Source organism: Miscanthus floridulus, chromosome 1 (genome assembly GCF_019320115.1).
Source record: "Miscanthus floridulus cultivar M001 chromosome 1, ASM1932011v1, whole genome shotgun sequence".
Taxonomy (NCBI): domain Eukaryota; kingdom Viridiplantae; phylum Streptophyta; class Magnoliopsida; order Poales; family Poaceae; genus Miscanthus; species Miscanthus floridulus.
Window position 1 is genome coordinate 199726912 of NC_089580.1, and position 20611 is coordinate 199747522.

Here is a 20611-nt window from a genome sequence, read left to right on the forward strand (position 1 = left end):
CAGCACGTACAACTCCATTCAATTCTTCTATTGGATTGGATTAGACCGTCAAATACATTGGAATAATCTATAGAAAAAAAAATCATTCTTAATGTCCAAGTGTCAAACTTTATTCGCAACCTGATGACCGGTTAAAGGCATGCATGCATCGTACCCTGACTCTGAAGCTTGGTGCTCGGTGAACTCCAAAAGTTAACTGAACTTTGAAGACTAGAAGTTCCGTTGTGATCATTTATCTAGGAATTCTGAAAAGTTGGTATATCTTTCTGCGTCCTTAAGGGAAAGACATTCGTGCAAAACGAGCTGCCCATTCCTCCTTTTTCTTTGCTGGGTCCTCCTGGTGTGTCATTGGTGGGCCACTATGCGTAGCTAGAATTCACACATCTGGACGCTAGCCCGTCCCAACGTCCGCGCCAGCCCTGCCACGTGGTCCGTCCTGACTGCTGCACCTCGCCTTCTCCTGCGTGCCCATCCTAGCGTCGAACATCCACCTGCACATCATGTTCACAGAGTCTCGCATGCACCTACAACGCCCTCTACCTACTGCATGCAGTCGTAGGAGTGGCAGCAATTTTTCCTCCGCATGCACGGTTCCTACGCAAATGCGCTCCACTCATGAAGAAATGGAACGACGCATGCCCTGCCTGCAACCATTGCGCCTATACGTCCGCCCTTGCATGTTGCATGCAATTGTTACGCATGCACACCATACACGTACGCATGCAGCCACGCCACATGCATGTTGATGCACATGCAGGTGGGGACCGCTCAACATGCCCATTGACGCGCCACACGCCCGCTTCGCTTGCCGCGCACATGGGGACGACTATGCCCGTGGGACCGCATCTGCATGCACCCACTTCCTACACCGGCTAATGTTGCAACATGAAAGTACGTCCGCAACATACGTCTAAAACAAGAGAAACATTTACAAACATCATTTGCAACATATGTGTATATCAACTGCAACATCCAGGTAAACACACTTGCAACATACGTCTGAAACAGAAGAAATATTTTGAATACACACTTGCAATTTATGTCTGAAACATTTGCAAAATCCAGATAAAACACTTGCAAGTTGCAACATAGGTCTGAAATAGATAAAACATTTGAAACACGCTTGCAACATACAAGTATAGCCACTACAGCATATGCGATATCCAAATAAAACACCTGCAACATACGTTTGAAACAACTGAAATATTTGAAACACACACTTGCAACATATGTGTATAGCCATTGCGACATATACAACACCAGATCTACTTTTGCAACATTCAGATGAAACGTATGTAATATACATCTGAAACGCATGAAATATACGGTTGCAACATGTGCTCATCTACTTGCTATCCCCCAATGGAGGCTAATTGACATGGTGCGGGGAAGCGCAGCGCGAGGCAGGTTCGATGCGACCGTGCCAGGCGCACGACACAGGGGCGCGCGCACGAGGCGGATCCGGTGCAGCCGTGCGAGGCGCGAGATGTAGGGGCGCACGGCGCGAGACGGGTCTGTTTGGACAGAGGACATCCTGATAGAAGCATTAGCGATATTTTCTGGGCATACACAAAAGATTTTAGCTAGGAACCCTATTCACACGGTTTCCATGCAGTCTAAATATATTATTTGCAAACACAATACTCGTACTCTTTTTCGTTTTTTTTTTGTAAATGCACGGACGTATGGCCAATTCGTAAGATTGATTCTTGACTTATTAACTTGAGTGTTGAAGCTCGATCCTTAGCTCTAAGTTCTAACCACAAAGTAGGCCCGATCATGCTAATGCTAAGAAAAAAATGCTGCTCTTTGTGATCTTTAATTTGGCAATACCTAACCTGTGGACTCGAGGAAAATTAAGTGTCACTCCCGTACAAGTACAATTATTCCATGGAAAATTGGGCCCAGGCTAGGAAGCTCGTCCCATCGGTGTACACGCAAGATAACACGTCACACTACATTTATGAAGAAAGTTTTATCGCGGGCGCCTGCTCTTTTCTTTTGATTATCCGCAGCAGTTCCCGTTCGAACCAGAAACCCGTCCCTTTTTTGTGTGCCGTCACCATGCATGACCATGGATGGACACAACACAAAGGCTCTTTTCAGAAGCAGATAGGATACGCTTCCTGAATTATTTGCAGGTGTATAAAGCACTCACGACTCGTCTCTCTTAGTATTATAGTGGATTTATTTGGAGCATTTTTAGAAGTATCTTAATTTTAGTAGATGGCTTCACCTTCACAGGCTCCTCCGTGTTAGAAACGATAGGCAATATAAACGACGAAGAATAGTAGATTAAACACAGAAGACACAAGATTTTTAACGTGAAAAACCCTCCCAAGAAAGAATGAAAAAACCACGGGCATCAGCCAGCAAATCTTCACTATATCGGGTGAGGTTACAAACGTCGGGGATTTACAACTTTTCTTATCCCAAGACGATAGCTTATAGAAGGTATATATAGAGATATAAAACCCTAATAGACGACCATCTATCGCTGAATTTGGATCACGACTCAACGCTCCGAGGCTCCCACCGATCAGCTGACCGGCGACCGCAGAGCTGAATCATCAAGTAAAGGAGCTAGACAAAAACGTGGGCAGAGTTATTTAATGGCGATCGGATCAGACGCACTCCCCGTGCCTGCATGCATTGTCTTGCGTTTACACTTTTGCGATGGATCATGCTTGGATTGGCAAGTGGCAACAGGAGTAAAGCGCACTAGTCCGGTGGACACGCGAGCCAAGTCGGTGGTTTTGACTCCGATCAGCTTGGCACAAACCACGACTGGTCCACGAGCTCGATCCACCTCACCCTCACACCGCTCACGTCTTCGTCACCCACAGCATTCACCGGACTACACGTAGACTAGATGCAGTCAGGGCTCTAGTAGGGCAGGCGCGTCTGTCTGTCAGGTTTAGTGTCAAAGCGGCAACCGCGATAGTTGGTTGGTGCCGGCTGCGGCTACCTCCGGCCGACGCTGCCTAGTGCCCGGCGGGCGATGGCGCACTTTTTTTTTCCACGAGGATGGCGTTGGCGATGGCGTGAGCTCCACCTCCACGCGCGTGGTGGCCAGATGGTCGTGCACTCGCGCGTGCGCGTCGGCCAGCGTCGCCTGCCTGGTGCGCGCACCGAGTCAGAGGTAGAGCAGACCGGTAGCGCTACCGTCGTCGTCCCGGCCGCCCCCATATTCTCCTCCGATCCGATCCGTCCGCTGCCTGGTGCGCGCCACTGTGGCCGTCGCCGTGGCGTTGATGGGCGCACAGGAACCGGAACCGGCGCTGCTTTTGTTTTCTCTGTTTGTCTGGAAGAAGCTACCGAATGCTGCTTGCTGCTACGGCTGCTACGGACTACGGGTGCTGTGTGAGCACAGCGGACGCTGTTCCGATGCTTGGTTCAGATACGCATCGGAAACTACTAGCAGCCAAAACCTCTTGCGTGCTAGCGTTTCAAGTAGGATGAACCGTCCGGTGTCACACCCCTTTATAAAGGGAGGACAGCAAGCAACATTCAATCAAATAAAGCATGGCTGCATTAGCGTTTTCCGATGTGCATCCTGTGGCCGCCACAAAGATGATTGGATTGGATACCCTGTTCGTTTGGGCTTATTTGATTTATAAGCCGTACTTTTCAGTTAATAAATAGTATTTTTCTTTCACACCAAATCAATCAACGGTACTTTCAGTCATGATTTATCAGCCAAACAAGCCGAAACGAACAGGACCAACTCCGATCCTGCATGCTCCTCCATGCTCTATTGTACCTAGCTAGCAGCTAGTTCAGCTATGGTTGATCCGTGTGCGTCCTCCTCTCGATCACTCATCAGTCGTCACCCCCCTAACCTTTTCGAACGAAATCTATGCCCCAAACCACCCGCCATTCCTTTTTGTTTTCGTGTAGCTTGTGTATCACTCCAACAGCTGACAGCTTATCTGCAAGGGACGACGACGACCGAAAGAGAGCTACGAGCCTACGACACCTGCAAGCGTAAAGAGACCACTGCAATGCAACCAAGCCTGTTCGTTTGGCTGTGGCTTGTCGTAAACGATTGTAAATTTTCAGCCGGAACAGTATTTTTCTCTCACACAAACCAGCCAGCAGTACTTCTTCACGAACCAGCAACGATACGAACCAGCCAACCGAACAGGCAACCTACAGTGCCAGTTGGTTGCTTTAGGGAGATGACCTCTCACTCATCCCTCCACTGTACAATCTACGTACATTTGGCTGGATTGAACTGGAAAGCCAATTTGTGCAGCGCTACCACTTCTTGTTGGATGCATGCATCGCTTGCCGACGGCTTGAGTTGAGCATCAGGAGAATGTGAGGAGGAGACACCGAGAGACACGCAGATCTGCGAGATGGAAACCTGACCGAGTGATCCGAAAGGAATGGCTCACTCACTTGCCGAGATAGCGACGCTGGTGTTGGAGGTACAAAGCTCTATAGCGTCTTCACACTTTCTCTCACATCGGACAAGGACTGTACAGGGCATCGTGAGCTTAACATTTTTCTGTTGGATAATCGCGTTCAGACACTCAAAGTTGATCCAATGGCTAGGAAAAATGAACATGTGAGAAATTAAGACACTTCAAAAACCGAACATTTAAATTTAAAATGTGATGCTATCATATTGCTTATGCATATTTAAATTATATTTTTTTAGAGTTTTAGGACCATATGGTCCCCGTCTTCCATCATTAGATAAAAGACAAGTAATGTCATTACAGCATATCTGGTGGCATGCCACTCAGTAACCAGATCAACCCTTACCCTCTAGCAACACAGTTCTCAGAAACACCACGAACACTAATCAGCAGATTACAAGATAGCAGATAAACGTCGTCGACAAAAGGGAACAAACTACACCCAAAGCTTAAATCTCCAAGGGCATCCTCCATCCAAGAAAAAAATGGTTTGATCATTTCACCCTTGTCCTCTTCCTGAAACAGCAACGAGATCTCCGGCAGCCAGTCTTGGGTGTTCAACGGGGCGGCAACCATCTTGACATCTTTACTTGACACTTGAGTTCGGCAATAGCACCCTTCAGACGATCTTGGTGCTCTGCAGGACACAGAATTAACCAATTCTGCATCATACCAATGACCATCTGATAGAGTATTTCCAGACTCCTCCATCCACTCCTCTGAAAACATAGATTATTTCTCAGTTTCCAAATATTCCACATTGCAATTGCAGCAAATGAGGTGATATTAGTAACACAGTGTTTTTTGTTGGAAAGCCAATACTTCCCAATCTCATCTAAGGAACCCCCAAGATTAACATTGAGTATTAAAGATAAGATCTTCCAAAGTTGGGTAGCCACCACACAATCAAAGAAAAGATGCTGTACAGATTTAGTTTGACAACAAAACAAGCAAGTAGCATCCTCAACCTTCCTTCTCTTACCTAAATTATCTCTAGTCAACACTTTGTTTTTGGACACTAACCAAAGAAAGAAGTGAACTCTAGAGGGAACCTTAATAGACCACAGAGCAAGCACTAAAACGGATTGTATCCCTCTAAAATTGATCACCTTGTATAGGGATTGTGTAGAATATTTAAATTATATATCATATATGTGTGCTAAATTAAGTGTCTAATTTATCCAATGTTCAAAACAACATGTAGCGGTACTATCTAAGTGGGAAAGGATATCTCTATATTTTCTGGGTTATGCCTCTACTGATGACAAGGATGTAATTGTCATTTCCTCTATCTTGTAACAACAATCTAATTGATTTCATGCGCCAATGACATATAAGAGAAACAAAAATACAATTTAAAGACAATGAAGGAAAGCCTTAATTTTCAATGGCAGATAAGAAGAGGTTATAAGTTTCAATAGCATTCAACAATTTTTCTCATAATAAGACCAGCTTCCTTCGAAGGCTTCCAATCATAGCTCGGGTCCCAAGAAAATGCAACACTCCTGCCAAATCTGTGACACGATCAAATCAGCGGTCGTGTCTCGACTGGGCCGGCCCGGCCCGGCTGGCACGCGTGGGGAGACTGCGGAGGGAGGGTGGCCCAAGTTGCTATGCTCACCTCCTTGACATGTTCGCTCGAAGCGCCGCCCACCTCGATCGCCATCTTCGCCGCCCTCGCGCCCTCTGCCTTGCCTGCGCGCGCGCGCGCGCCCCGCCCTCTGCGTCTCCGACGAGCTTTGTCCCCGCGCCATTGGGAGATCGAGCGAGCGAGCGGCTGCAGCGCGCGCTTCCTCGCCGGACTCATCGACCTGTCTGTGCTCCTGTTCGTGCACCACAGATGGAGATTGCATCAGGAAAATTGGCGCCGGAGCTGCCTCAGGATATCCTGATGGATATATTTTCCCTCCTGGAGATCCCTGACCTAGCTCGTGCAGGTTCCGTCTGCTCCACCTGGAACTCCGCGTATACCAGCATCCGTCGTGACATCGGCCAACAGAAGAAACCGCAGACACCATGCTTCCTCTACACCTCAGAATCAGCTGGCAAGAATGTTGCTTGCCTCTACAGCCTTGCAGAAAAGAGGACCTACAGATTAACCCTGCCTGAGCCGCCCATCCATCGAAGATATCTGATTGGGTCCGGGTGATTACTGTCGACGAGCGGTCTGAGATGCACCTTGTCAATCCAATCACCTGTGAACAAATCGCACTGCCTTCTGTGATCACTTTTGAGCAACTGGCTGTTAAAATCAGTGAGTACCTCTGTTAAGTAGATCAGGGGTAAGCCTCTAAGACGCCAGTGTCGAGGCCAGTGTCGAGGTAGCTCGCTCGATGGAGTCCAGCATGGTGGCGATGACCAGTGACGATGCAGAGACGACGGCGGAGTCGATTGGTGGCTTTTTCGTCGCTGGCAGCACTACTGTAGATCAGATTAGGTTTTCTTTTGGTAGATCACGGTGGCTCAGACCAACCTCGTAGTTAGAGACGTGATCCCCACCTCTTTTATATGTGTTGTGCGACAGGAGCCCACCAACCATATTAGGGTTGGGCGCCCCCGATCAGGACGCAGAGACAAGGGCCCTGGGTTTATTGGTGGAGATCAACTAACATTCTCCCCCTTGATTTCACTACCATCTTTCAATTTCATATAATTTACTTTTGTTCATTTCATTACAGATTAGCGCATAGAGCATGTTTCATCGTCACGGTCCATTGCCGATAGATTTAACAGCTACAACACACTATTCTATTCTGAAATAGATACTTATCTTTGTGCCTTCTTTTATCCTGGAATTTTAGGCTTTCTCTTAAACTCATGTTAGCTACATGTTCTCTGAACACGTGGTCAGATTGCATTTCCTAGGATAGGTGATGAGAAGTGGACACGGCTGCCATCTCACAGATATTTTCAGGACTGTATCTACAAGAGCAGTGACATCATTTGGTGAAATTGTCGCCTTCGATCTTAGCGGGCCTGTGGTCACGAAAAAGATAATTATGGATAGGGTAAAGAATTTTTCTGGTACGGAAAGGTTTTACATTGTTCAGGCTCCATGGGGTGATCTGCTGCAAGTACGGAGACCAGAAGTAGGGATAAAAGAAGAGGCGGATGGGCATCAGCACCGCGCGACATTTTAGAACAAAATCAGGTTCAGCTTCTTTTTTTAGTTGGAACAGTATTTTTTTCTCACAATAATTCAGCCGGAACAGTGTTTTGGCTCGTTTTTTCAGCCAAATTCAACCGAGCGAACGGCGCGTGACAAGAACACTAGTGCAGATAAATAACTTGGGTGATCATGTATTATTTCTCGGGAGTAACCAGTCACTGTGTTGCCGTGCTAAGGAATATCCGCAGCTGAAACCAAATCATGTTTACTTCACTGATGATGTTAGTTGTGTAGAATTCACCTGCAAGCGGGGCTACCGACTAAACATTGGAGTCCTTGACTTTGGAAGCAAGCGCATGGAAGAAATCATATTCCCTCGGCCTTGGTCGAATTGCCTGGCACCATTGTTCATCATACCAAATCCCAGGAAGATGGATTTGGCATTGCATATTTAGATGCAAGTATTACTGTATCAGCAGGGTCTCTTTTGAAGAGGCGAGTTTTCATGGTTGAGTTGGCTTGTAGCCTTGTACTTAATCTTGGGTTTTGATCCTAAAACCACTTTGTGAACATGCCTTTAATTAATCTTCTGTACTTATCAGTACCTCTTTTCCTTGGTTTTAATAATTTCTCAAGGTACTAGTACTAAAGATCGTGGTAGCAAAAGTAAGGGATATTATTAGTTGTGCTGCGTGATCTGCTGCAAGAAAATGCTACCGTCAGGCGGCGCATTCTGTAACAAACATGAATGTGCAGCTGTCATGCTCAAAAAAATGTGCAGCTGTAGGGTTTTTTTTTTTTTTTTTGAGCAAAACGTGCAGCTGTAGATAGCTTGAATTGCTCCGTTTGTTCTTCCAATGCGATGGGCCAGTGAACGCATAGCCAGTTTCTGCTGATTGAGTCATTGAGAACATACTAGTGGGCCTAGCCGCCTTGTTACCGGCCCGAGTTGTTGCAAAGGAGCCCGAGTGTACAACGATGTAAGCCCAACCCACGAGTCCGACGCCAGTACAGCATGGATGATGGAGCACCTCCCTCCTTCCCCCATCTCCTTGCATGGCCGAGCCCACCAGCAACCATGGCCGCCCTTCACCCTGCCTTCAACCCCTGCCATGATCCCCATCCATCATTCGGTCGCCATGAGGTGCAGCAGTTGTAGTAGCACCAACCGTTAGATAAGGCAGACACGCGCCATGGACACATCATTGGGACCTCAAATTTTACACTCCATGGCACCGACCACCACTTATCTTGGTTCCAGTAATAATCCACCCAACCACACCAGTCAAAAAAGCAGGACACAAGCACGCACGCACGGATGCTGTGTCTCTCGAGATCAAGTCACTCTCTCTGTCAAAAAAAAGTTACTGCTTGCCTTGGTATATGTCTCATCAGTCGTTATATCCAGATGAGGCCTGTCCTGTCCTCCGGATTATCTCTAATCGCCCCCGGGTTAAGAGGCCTCTGCCTGTGCTTAACAATGCAAATAAGCTAACTGATCCACGACTTAATAATGTGCGGTTACACCTGCTCACTCACCTGATTGCATGTCGCTCATTAGATTTGCAGGATCGGAGCAGCGCCAGATGCTTTGCGCTACGTTTGGTAACCTGCTGTGTCTGCTGCTGCCGCTGAGCCCGTGAAATGATGAGCGGCGTGCGCGGCGCTTTGCCTTGCCTAGCGTGACCGGAATCAGGTGCGGATCTAGCGGGGGGGGGGGGGGGGGGGGGGGGGGGGCTGGGTGGGGGGGGGGGGGGGGGCTCAAACAGAATCAGTGCGAATTACTGTAGAGCCCCTATGAATTTTTAGGCAAAGTTCTATAGTATAGGGGGGCTGAGACTTAAGATCGAGCAGCAGTGTTGTTCAGTCCCCCCTAAAATATTTCCTGGATCCGCCGCTGACCGGAATGTGTCACCCGATGCACGGGACAAAGGAAGCAAACAAACGCCCGGGCCCGGGTCCAGCACAGTGTCTCTTCAAAGGCATCTCACTATCGAAGCTTGGATCCCAATCCAAATTGTAAACAAACAGATCTCATGTCAAATCGTTTATATGGATATTTGTCTTGTTGCGTTGGGTCTCTCATTGTCTGACGCCTCCTGTCCTTTACTCTGTCGTCCTGGAAGTACTGGCGGCACAGAGCGCATGTCTGGGAGAAACATTATTGACGTACCGTGGTCGCGTTTCATGTTTAGAAATCTTGGTTTGCAGGTGCAAACAAACAGTGCCTCAACTCTCAAGACACCGTGCTGGATCCACTGCAAAGGAAGAACACTGCTAGGGTTAGGGTACAACACACTCCATTTCACAACACTTGCTCATTCCAAATAAAGCATGAACAGATCGATCAGGATTCAGGCAGCACCAGTCACGGAGTCACCACTCATGAGCTGAGCTGATTAGCACACAGTGGTTTGCGCCAATTATTACTGCTGGTAATCGAACCAGAACCGACGTTGACCGCGTAGCAACGCAACCACTAGCCGGATACTATAATTTTCAGTTCACCAGATCGCATTGCCTGCAATTATTAACGCCGCGACCACTACTTAACTGGATCCCACCACCACCATGGAAGTGTACGACAGCAAGTACCAGTGCTCCTCCATTTCACCGTGCTCTTCTCAAGCACTTGCTGCTCATAGTCATAGACTCATCGCTCCCCCACTAGCTGAGCCACCGAGCTGGTTCCGGGCCGCCGCCGCCTGCCGAGGGCCAGGGCATGAAAGCGACGACGTGGTGCGGCGCGCCGGGGACCCTACCCGCCAGCGCCAAGAAGAAGAGGAAGAAGAAGGCGCCCGCGCCGCGCGGCTTCATGTGCGGCTGCGGCGGCACCGGGTCGTCGGTCTCCGTCGACATCTCCGCTGTCACGACGGCGCCGGTGAAGAGAGACGACGTTTCAACGGCGGCAGCTTCTGCGAGGGAGCCAGCGTCGAAGACGACGGTGGGCTGCGGCCGCGACACCGACGACGACGCGAGCGCCGAGGGCACGCCCAGCGTGGACTCGCTGCTGCGGCAGCTGCGGGAACTGGAGCGCGGCGTCCGCTCGCTGGGCGTCCGGGAACGGGAGGAGGACGGCGACAGCGGCGGCGTCGGTGGCAGCAGCAGCAGCGCGGCAGGGACAACGACGACGAAGGAAACGGCAAGGCCGCCGCTGCGCCCGGGGCACGCGCGGAGCGCGAGCGTCGTGGGGCGGCTGGACTCCGAGAGCGTGGCGGTGGTGACGGAGTCGGCGGACCCGCTGGGCGACTTCCGACGGTCGATGGCGCAGATGATCCTGGAGAACGGCATCACCGGCGGCGCCGAGCTGCGGGAGCTCCTGCGGCGGTTCCTCGAGCTCAACGCCGCGTGCCACCACCACCTCATCCTCCGCGCCTTCGCCGACGTCTGGGAGGAGCTCTTCGCCGCCGCCGGCCACGCGGCACCCTCGCACGGCAGCGGCGGTCGAGCTAGCAAACGTCCACGCGGTCGCGCTGACACGTTAAGTTAGCCACCCACAGTCGTCTCGCTAGCTCGTCCTGCAATGCAATGCAACCACTCTCCTCGGGAATTGTTGCTGTCGTCCGTGTCCGAAATACGGCGCGGTGGTGTACAGTGTACTAGATGACATGCCCTGCACGCGTGGCTTTCTGTGCCGTCACCAGAAAACCTGTTACTTTCATTGCCATTTCGTACAGATCATACGTAGCTTTCCCCGTGATTTTTGCATGGTCGTGCTGTACTGCAACACCGCTGATTGACTACGCGTGGTACGTCGGAGAAGATGCACAGGAAGAGCATGATGAGGCGATGAAGCTGTTCGTCTAATCGTCTGGCGTCTGCGTCTGGAGAGGTCAGGTGGCAGGCAGAGGGCCGGGCGCGAGGGGAATGCCGTGATCTTCGCGACGCTGCTCGTCGGTAGGACGCAAAAGCGCGACCGCGACGAGGCGACTCTACCGACCTGAACCTCTTTGCCTTTCGCCGATGGCGACGACTGACGAGCAGGGGCAGGTGATGGATACAGCGTCGGCGGGAGGAGCAGCCGGCTCAAAAGAGACGTGCGCACGAAGCAGCAGGTCGGTCGGACTCGCTCGATCGGTGAGACATCGATTCGCGGCGTATTTGCCGGCCATGTCAAGGAACATTTCGCCGTTCGTCTGACGTCGCAGCTCTTAAAGTCGCCGTGTGTCTGCACGACGCGTCAGATGTGCGAGTTCTGAAAGACGCATTTGATGCATGATATACTCCGTATACACGTGTGTACATTCCCGAGGTCAATTATATAAGAATATGATCTGATGGATGCGTCCAAAAAGCTGCCAGATGATCCCGTAATTGAAAGTTGGAAACGGCTATAATTTCAAAAAAGAAGAAGAAGAGGGGCTCGAAACGGCTATACTGGTAGTTACAGATTCATTCTATGCCACTACTGGAGTATAGTATACTACCACTGACTGCGGGAAAACCGGATTATATTGCCAACTTCCGTTGAGGTGTTGACTTTACTATTCTAGCTTTGTTAACTCTCGTCGGTCGGCGCTCCAGCACGGCTTATCGAATCCTAATACAGTATTATCTATCTACCCCACACTATAATACACCAGTTAAAATAAATCTACAGCCATAACAAATACCTGCTCTGTAACAACTCAAAATCCACACACCAAAAACCACAACTACAAATTTTTTTTGTTGTTAACCCCATGCAATGTTGAGTGACAACTGAAGGAGCCAACCCTAGGTTTTTCATTAGTTGTAACCCAACTAGACAATTTCATGAGCATAGCATGTCATTTGTTAATTATGTTTATTTAAATTCTAACAAATAAAGTAATGCATACATTGTCAACTCAAATTATGATTTGGATTTTCAAATGCTTTACAACTTCTTTAAAGTAATAAACCACAAAGTAATTATTAATCAAACCAAAGAATAAATGCTTAAAATGAAAACAATTTCTATTGTTGTATAACAAAACTACCACTATTGTTGTTAAACAAAATAGCTAAATAAAGTTCCTAATATATATAAAAGAGTGTTGTGGGCCTCATATATAAAAATCCAATGAATAAGGTACACCAGATTTGAATTCAAACTCCAAATCAAATTTGAATTCAAACAGAGAAGAAGAAAAGTAAAACAGAAAAAGAAAGGAAATGGAAAAGCCATCTGGCCCAGCTTGCGGCCTGTCCATCTTCTTGGCCCAGCTCGCCAACGGCAACAGCAGCCCATCAACCGCTAACCGGCTTGCGCCCTCCTCTGCTGGCCCACGCGCAGCCGCAAGCAGGCCTAGCCCGACCGCGCGCGGCCCACGCAGCCAGCCCGCACGCCACCACACCATCGTTTTCCCTGGTTTCGCTGACGGATGGACCCCCGATGTCATCCCCCTCCTTGGTCCCCTCCTCTGCAATCAAAAAACAGAGCACAGGTGCCGTGGGGGAAAATCCGATGCCGCCTCGGCCCCTCTCCGTCGTTCGTGCCTCACAACCGACTGCGAGGCCCCGCTGGATGGGTGCCACGCTGGCACCGGCTGCCCGACAGGGTCACGCACGGTGCGTGACCGTTGCCGCACGCGCCTGCCATGGCCATGGCCGAGCCGTGACCCTGTCGCCTCCCTGTCCCCCGCCTTTTTGATCAAGGAGCACGGAAACGGTTTCGCCATCGCACCCGCTGCCACGTCGTGACCCCGTAGCCCTAGCCTCGACGCGATCATAGCCCTCTGCGCGCCCCTTGTCCATCCCCAGCCACTCGCTCCATGCCATGGCCGAGCTTTGGCTATAAAAACCAAGCCCTAGAGCCCTAGCACGTTCCCAAGCCCCGCCGCCACCTTGTGGCCATCCACTACACACCTGAGCCAAGAGAGAGAGGGGAAAAAGAAAAGGAAGAAGAGGAAGAAGAAGGAGCGTCGAAGCTGTCCGACATCGCCAGTGTCGCTGGAGTGGAGGACGTCGCCCCGATCGACCATGTCAACGCTGCTGCTTGGCATGGCACGGTAATGTCTTGACATGGCCACGACCCGCCATTGCATCGCCATCCTATCGCCTTCGACACCGACGGTGATCCCATGCACCGCCCTTCGCTCATTGTCACCGTGTGCACCATGGTCGCCGACGTGATCTCCCCAACCTAGGAGGCCCAACGTCCACACCTTTCGCAGCCTCGGAGCATGGCACACTCACGCACATATCCATGACCACACCTACCCCCTTGTTAAGCCCCGAAGGACCGGGCACCTCGGAGCCCTGTACGCGCACCGAGCACGCTCACCATGGCCAGAGCACGACCATGGTGGAGCCGTTCTGTCAGATACGAGCCAGTAGAGGTAGGATGGATCGACTTGCCTTGATCTTGGGAAGCCATAGAACACCTAGACCGCCCCGCCGACACCTCGTAGCACTCCTACATGCCTCACTGTCATCACCGTGCCGCCACGGACGCCGTAGTGCCCCTACCGGCCACATGGGGACCCGAAGCCCTGCCTTGAACCCCTAGATGCCCTTGCCGTGCCCCCATGGATCCGTAGAGGCCCTTATCCGCCCAGCCGAGCCACCAGGGAGCCCCAACGCTCGACCTCACCGCCGGCGAGAGCTCTGCTCCGGCAGAACACCAGTGGAGAAATGGGGGGCGGAGCCTCTCGTCACCCCGTGCACCGGGTGCATGATGCACCGCACGGCCTGTGCCCACATGGACACGGTCCACCGTAGACCTGCCCACGGTCCATGGACCAGCGCTCTTGAGTCCACTATGGACCGTGCCTGTGAACCAAAGCCCATTAGAGGCCCACTAGGAGCCCAACTGTGCCATGTGGCAACCTTCGCAGCGCGACACGTGTCCGGGCTGGCCTGACCCAAATCCAGCCCTACCCAGGCCCACCAAAGCCCAGTCGAGACCCAATCCCGTTGACCATTGACCAGTCAACATTGACCGATTGACCGGACCCACATGTCAGCGACACAGAGACTCTGGACCCACATGTCAGCAAGTGACGTCATGCTGACATCATGACAACATCACACGGGTCCCCCTGTCAGTAACAACATAGCCAAGGTGACGTCATGATGACGTCACGGTGATGTCAGCTGCTGACGCCAGCAGCTCTGGCCCCACATGTCAGTGACTGTGACCCGTAGACCGTTGACTCGCCTGTTGACTTGATGTTGACTTTGACCAGACCCACATGTCAGCGACCCAAGAGCCCTGGCCCCACCTGTCGGAATTGATGACGTTGATGATGTCATGCTGACGTCAAGATGACGTCAGCAGGAGCCCACTTGTCAGCTCGGAGCCGAGATGATGACGTCACGCTAGCGTCAGCATGCCGCGTGGACCAGTCACAGTGTGACACGTGTCAGCCCAGGATTAATTCAGCCTTATCCATTTTCAGAGATGATTTAACCATCAGAAATTCATAACTAATTCATACAACCTCAGAAAAATACGAAACCGGGACCAAAATTCATCTAAAATCAAACTTTACGCAATGAACCCATGTTTGAGTGCATTTGACTCTTTTTAATTGTCATGGCTTCTTTGTGCTATTCTATAGACGTCGCTAACGCGACTATAATTCAAAGGTATGCAGACTCGGAGGAGAACCAGACAGACGAGGATTGTGAGTATCGTGAGGAGTACGGAGACGACTACACTGAAGGTGCCACATCCCACCCAATCTCGTAGCACCTATTACGCATGGCTAATATAAAACTGCTATTGCTTTACTTTACTATTATAAACATACTATGATAGGACTTGCATGGTAGTATGCCTACTTGATGGCCCTTACCTTGACGCAACCTTACCCCTGCATACCCTACTATTAGGCTAGACACACGCTTACTGCTATATTTCATTACTTATACTTCTACTACGCTTATACTATATTAATACGTGGTGGAAACTGGTGTTATCTAGGCTATGGGGAGAGTGCTGCGTGTGTGACTTGGGTGTGTGGAGGGTGAGGGTTGTGTCGACCAAGTTGGAGTATACGATGAGCCTAGGGCAAGTCTTGCCATGGGGTGCTACCTAGGCACCCCTAGAAATGGATACCTATGGTGGGTAAAATGGTATATGAGGTGGCCCTGGGTGTGAACCTGTGATGGGAGGAGCCCAAGGTGGAGGTGCTGTGGTGGCATAGTAAATGGAAACCCTGATAAAGACATTCTGGCATGGTCATCCCTAAGGACTTACTAGTACTCAGATTCACCGGGAAGCCTTACGTACTACTCGCCCTATATGGTGCGGGACGGCCGGACTAATTGGTAAGATATTGCCACTACTGCTAGGTTGATAGCGGATAGTGTAAGGAGGTACGGGGCGCGGAGGATTCCCCCACACTCTTCCGAGACTTCATGGAGACCTTGTGGACCTAGCTCATGACTCATAGTTTCAGCCACCCTAGACTAAACTTGGGGTGTACTAGGGCTGAATGGTAGAGTGGCATTATCCTAGGCTAGCAAGCGGCTAGAATCAGCCCAATTAACGATGGTCAGCGATGAAGGCAGATCTTGTGGTTATGTAAAACCTCTGCAAAGTGTATGGTTGATTGATCGATACATGTGCTGACTTGTCAGCTATGGACCTTTCCTGGGTTTCGCTTAAACTAGATAGTGAGATGAGTCCTTCTCTTCTTCCCCCATGAGAGAGTGTTGGTCGTAGCCAGGGGCTATAGGCCTTGAGACAGTGCCGAGAGGGAGTTGGCCTATCGACTGAGTGATGGTATGATGATGGTGTGGACATGGTGGTATATCGATCCTAGGATCGAAACCTGGCTCTGGATGGGAATGGGGTGGAATGTGTGGGAATGGTGTTAAAAACTTGACCAACTATTATTAAACTCTTGATACGCTAATACATAGGAAACCCCAACCTTATAGGTTCCTTTTGATTATATCCAACTTGCATCCAATTTCCACAAAGCAATGCTCATAGGGTGGGAGTGGCCAGTATAAATCATACTGATAAATTTTGGCACACAGGTTCTGCTGAGGAGTATAGCTCTGAAGAGTTTGATGGTTGAGCGGTTCGTTCCTACACTCAAGTTTGGCGATCTTATCTTCAAGTTGTTATGAATGAATGTTACTTTTTGATTCCACCAATGCAGCGATGTAATAATTTATGTAATTCCGCACTTTATGTACTCTGATATTATCGTTGTATGGATGTGGTATTTGACTGGAATTTGGGTAATATGATCTACAACGGTCATAATACACTTCAACTCTGTGGATTTCCCTTCGTGGAAATCAGGTCGTTTCAGTTGGTATCAGAGCCATACTTGACCATAGGACGAAATCCTCAGAAATGGACGATAGAATAGGACGTGAACAACCCTTCTTTCGGTTATATACTGACCCTGCATTTATTTTTATGAAAGGCTTATCTATTATTGACCTGCTAACACCCGTTCCTTAAAACATGCAGATGGCAATGAACGTCGACTGGCTGCCTCTAGGACCGCTACCTTTGGACCATGCCAAGCTTACCTTCGACCTACGTGAGCTCGGGGGTTTTGCATAGACCCTCTGTCGAGTTCTCGTCACGTTAGGAGTCCCTGACAAGCTTCTCAAGGTCACCTGCATCGGGAAGTTAGCTCAGGAAGGAGGAATCGAAGGACCGATTGTCACCTCAGTCGAGTTCCCAGCTAGCACTACCTTACCTTCTGTCCAAGCTTTCACCGAGTTGACTATAGAGGACACAGTCAAGGAGGGACTATGAGCTATCTCACACAAGGCACTTCATAGAGTGATGAGGGACCACTACGAGCACCTAAAGGCGATAGAGTTCCATCTACTTCCCCAGGCCCTCGACCTTAGCCTTACCCCTAGTGAGCAGAGTTTCATAGCCGGTAGAGTTATCTTTGCTGAGGAGGACAGATGCCTTCGCGTCTCGGCTATCCACCTACTAGAGCAGGACAGGTACATGACCTAGCTAGAGCAGAGGAGACGTCAAGACTAGGCCCTTCTATGGGAGTACCAGGAGCGAGACTTGTAGGGAGCACAGGAGCAGGCTAGTCTACTTGAGACAGTTGCCAAGCTACAGGACGAGCTCAACCATCATGAAGAAGTCCACAGAACCGAGGTCATAGACTTACAGGACAAAGCCACCGACCTAGGCAATAGGAACTGCTACCTCGACAGCAAGGTCTTGGAGTTGTAGAGAGAGTTGGACGATAAGAAGGCCGAGTTCAACTATAGAGGAGACAGAGAGAGGTCTAAGGGGATTGATATGCTAAAAATCCAATCTCAGAACAAGATCATGACTCAGGATCTAGAGGAGTTTAGGAAGAAGGCTGTACATAACTAGGGTCACCTGATTGAGGCACTTAGGCAGAACGAGTACCTATAGGACAAGTGTGAGAGGACATGGTAGGCTTGGCAGAAGTCTGATAAGAAGCGCCTCAGGGAGATGAAGGGTATGTGGGATCAGCTACCTAAGGAGATTCGCAGCAAGACGAAGCCTAGGATAGAGGAGTTTGAGTTAGCCCTGACTTGCCTCAACCTAGACGCCTACCCTACCCTACCTGGAGCCAAGCCTACTAAGGAGCTCGCCGAGGCCTTGAAGTACGTGTCCTGACTTCACAAGTCTGACGAGGAGATTAAGATCGAGAACAGTCGTATCCCAGCTACGGTGTACGAGTTAGAGTAGATGACCCTACGTGGTCATGAGTCATGTTAGTGGCTTCCATAAGTTGTACCCCATGATGTACCCCTTATGTGATGTAATATGAGACACTATGCGTAGTATGATTCTCGTGAGTCTTCAAGTATAGCTACTAGAGATGATGCCATGTAATAAAACTCATGTAATGAATGTTTTGGATCTTATTGCATCTTATGGATCTTATTGCTTCTTTGTAATGAATGTTGGATAGTATAAATGTTTTTCTTTAAATCGTCAAAAATCATGTAATCATACTGAATTATAAGCACTTATGGCACAAACACTAAAATTCCTATGATCCGTGTTGCAGATGCCGAACCACCGATCTGATTGCCTAATGAACCGTGGACGTGCGCCCACCCCCGAACCGGTCGAACCAAATGGGGGCATGGTGGCAACAACCATGGTCGAGGCCGTGGTCGTGGACATGGAGGGATACCCTTCAACCTAGAGAATACCCCGTCGCCTGAGGAGAACATTTCGCCGCCACCACCACCGACCCTGACAGAGGTGATGGCGCAACAGACTCAGCTTCTTGCAGCTCTTGTAGATAGAGCAAACCATCGCCAGGGAGGCTAGTAGAATGACTTCCAAAGGAAGCTGGAAGGATTTCTAAAGCGAAGGCCACCTACCTATGATGGCACCAACCCTGACCCACTTGTAGCCAATGACTGGCTCAAGGAGATGGAGAAGAAGCTCGACCTCACCACCTTCACCGACGATGAGTGTGTTGGAGCTGCCACACACTAGCTCACAGGTGCAGCACGCGCCTGGTGGGATAGTTTCAGTGATTCCCATGTGGACCCTGCCAACATCTCGTGGGAAGAGTTCACCGAAGCATTCACTGAGTATCACATTCCCAAGGGTATCATGGAGGCCAAAGCCGAGGAGTTCCACAACATCAAGATGGGAAAGGATAGGGTGACTGAGGACACTACTTGTTTCACCAATCTTCTATGCTATGCACCTTCCTATGTTGTAAACTCTGAGAAGGAGAAGCTGTACTATTACCGCAAGGGACTTAACCCGCACATCAAGCTGAAGTTTGGTGGTATTGAGAGTAGCACGCTGCGTGCTCTGGTGGATCGCTGCATCCAGATTGAGAAGGACCGTGCTGAAGCTAGAGAGGAGTATAGGGAGAGGAAGCGTAAGCCTGAGGAGTCCTTCCATGGCTGTGATCGTAAGAGGTTCCACAGAGATATGCCACCCAGGGAATGCTCTTGCCACAACAGGGATGACAACCCTAGACCGAGTAGGGATAGGGGAGGCTACACCACCAAATACTCTCGCCCTGCTCAGGATCATTACACCTAGGACCGTTATGCTCAGGACCGCAACACTCAGGACCGTTTCAACCATTCCCACTCTGTGAATGAACACCCAGCACAGAACTGCTCCGCACCAGGCACTAGAAACTGGAAGGCACCCGCGCCAACCCCTATAGGCAGTGCGCCTTTCACCTACTTCACTTGTGGCCAACTGGGTCATAAAGCCACTGAGTGCCCTCAGAACTCAGCCGCTCAGAAGTCTTAGTTCAAGGGATTTGCTACTCGTGGACGTCTCAACCATCTGGATGCCGAGGAAGCACAGGTTGCCCCTGATGTGGTGTACGGTATGTTTTTAGTTAATGGCAATACTGCATCAGTTCTATTTGACTCTGGAGCAACTTGTTCTTACATATCATCCAAGTTTGCACAAGAACATGACCTACCTATAACCCCACGTGAAAAGCCTATCATCACCAGTTCACCTTTAGGAGACCTAAAGTGCACCCATATCTGTAAGGGAGTGAGTCTTACCATTGAGGGTCTTATCTTTAAAGCCGACCTAACCCTGTTACCTTTCACAAACCTAGATGTCATCTTAGGCATGGATTGGATAACCATTCACCGAGGCATCATATCATGTTCACCTAGATACGTCTAAGTGACCCACCCATCAGGCCAAGTTATTAGATGTGAACCTTAGTTCGGAAAGTCCACTTCTATCCTGTGTGCCCTTAAAGCGAGTTCAGAATCACAAAAAGAGGAGAAGACAGTTTATGATGTGCCTGTGGTCAGAGACTATCCTGATGTATTCCCTGAAGAATTACCAGGTATGCCACCAGACCAAGATGTAAAGTTCATCATTGATCTTTTGCCAAGAACAGGACCTATTGCCAAGAGACCCTATCGCATGTTAGTTGATGAACTAGCCGAGCTCAAGAAACAGCTTGATGAGCTCATCTCGAAGGGATATATCAGACCTAGTGCTTCACCCTAGGGATCCCCCATTCTGCTTGTTAAGAAGGATGGCTCAATGAGAATATGCATTGATTACCGGAACTTGAATGTAGTCACCATCAAGAACAAGTACCCTCTGCTAAGAATCGATGATCTGCTTGATCAGCTTCGAGGTGCCAAGTATTTCTCCAAGATTGATCTCAGATCTGGCTAT

General features: G+C 49.7%; 1 protein-coding gene and 1 pseudogene across 1 annotated transcript; both read left to right on the forward strand.

Annotated features, from left to right (window-relative positions):
• The first annotated feature begins 6103 nt into the window (after positions 1 to 6103).
• Positions 6104 to 7991, forward strand: LOC136469950 (putative F-box protein At5g66830; annotated as a pseudogene).
• A 1969-nt stretch (positions 7992 to 9960) lies between these two features.
• On the forward strand, positions 9961 to 11439 carry LOC136508987 (transcription repressor OFP8-like). Its single transcript, XM_066503774.1, has one exon. The coding sequence runs from the start codon at positions 10259 to 10261 to the stop codon at positions 11024 to 11026; it is 768 nt and encodes a 255-aa protein (XP_066359871.1). The 5' UTR covers positions 9961 to 10258; the 3' UTR covers positions 11027 to 11439.
• The last annotated feature ends 9172 nt before the right edge of the window (positions 11440 to 20611 follow it).

Excerpts from the sequence above, each read along its gene's own strand:
- LOC136508987 (XM_066503774.1), top strand. The coding sequence starts at position 10,259 with ATGAAAGCGACGACGTGGTGCGGCGCGCCGGGGACCCTACCCGCCAGC.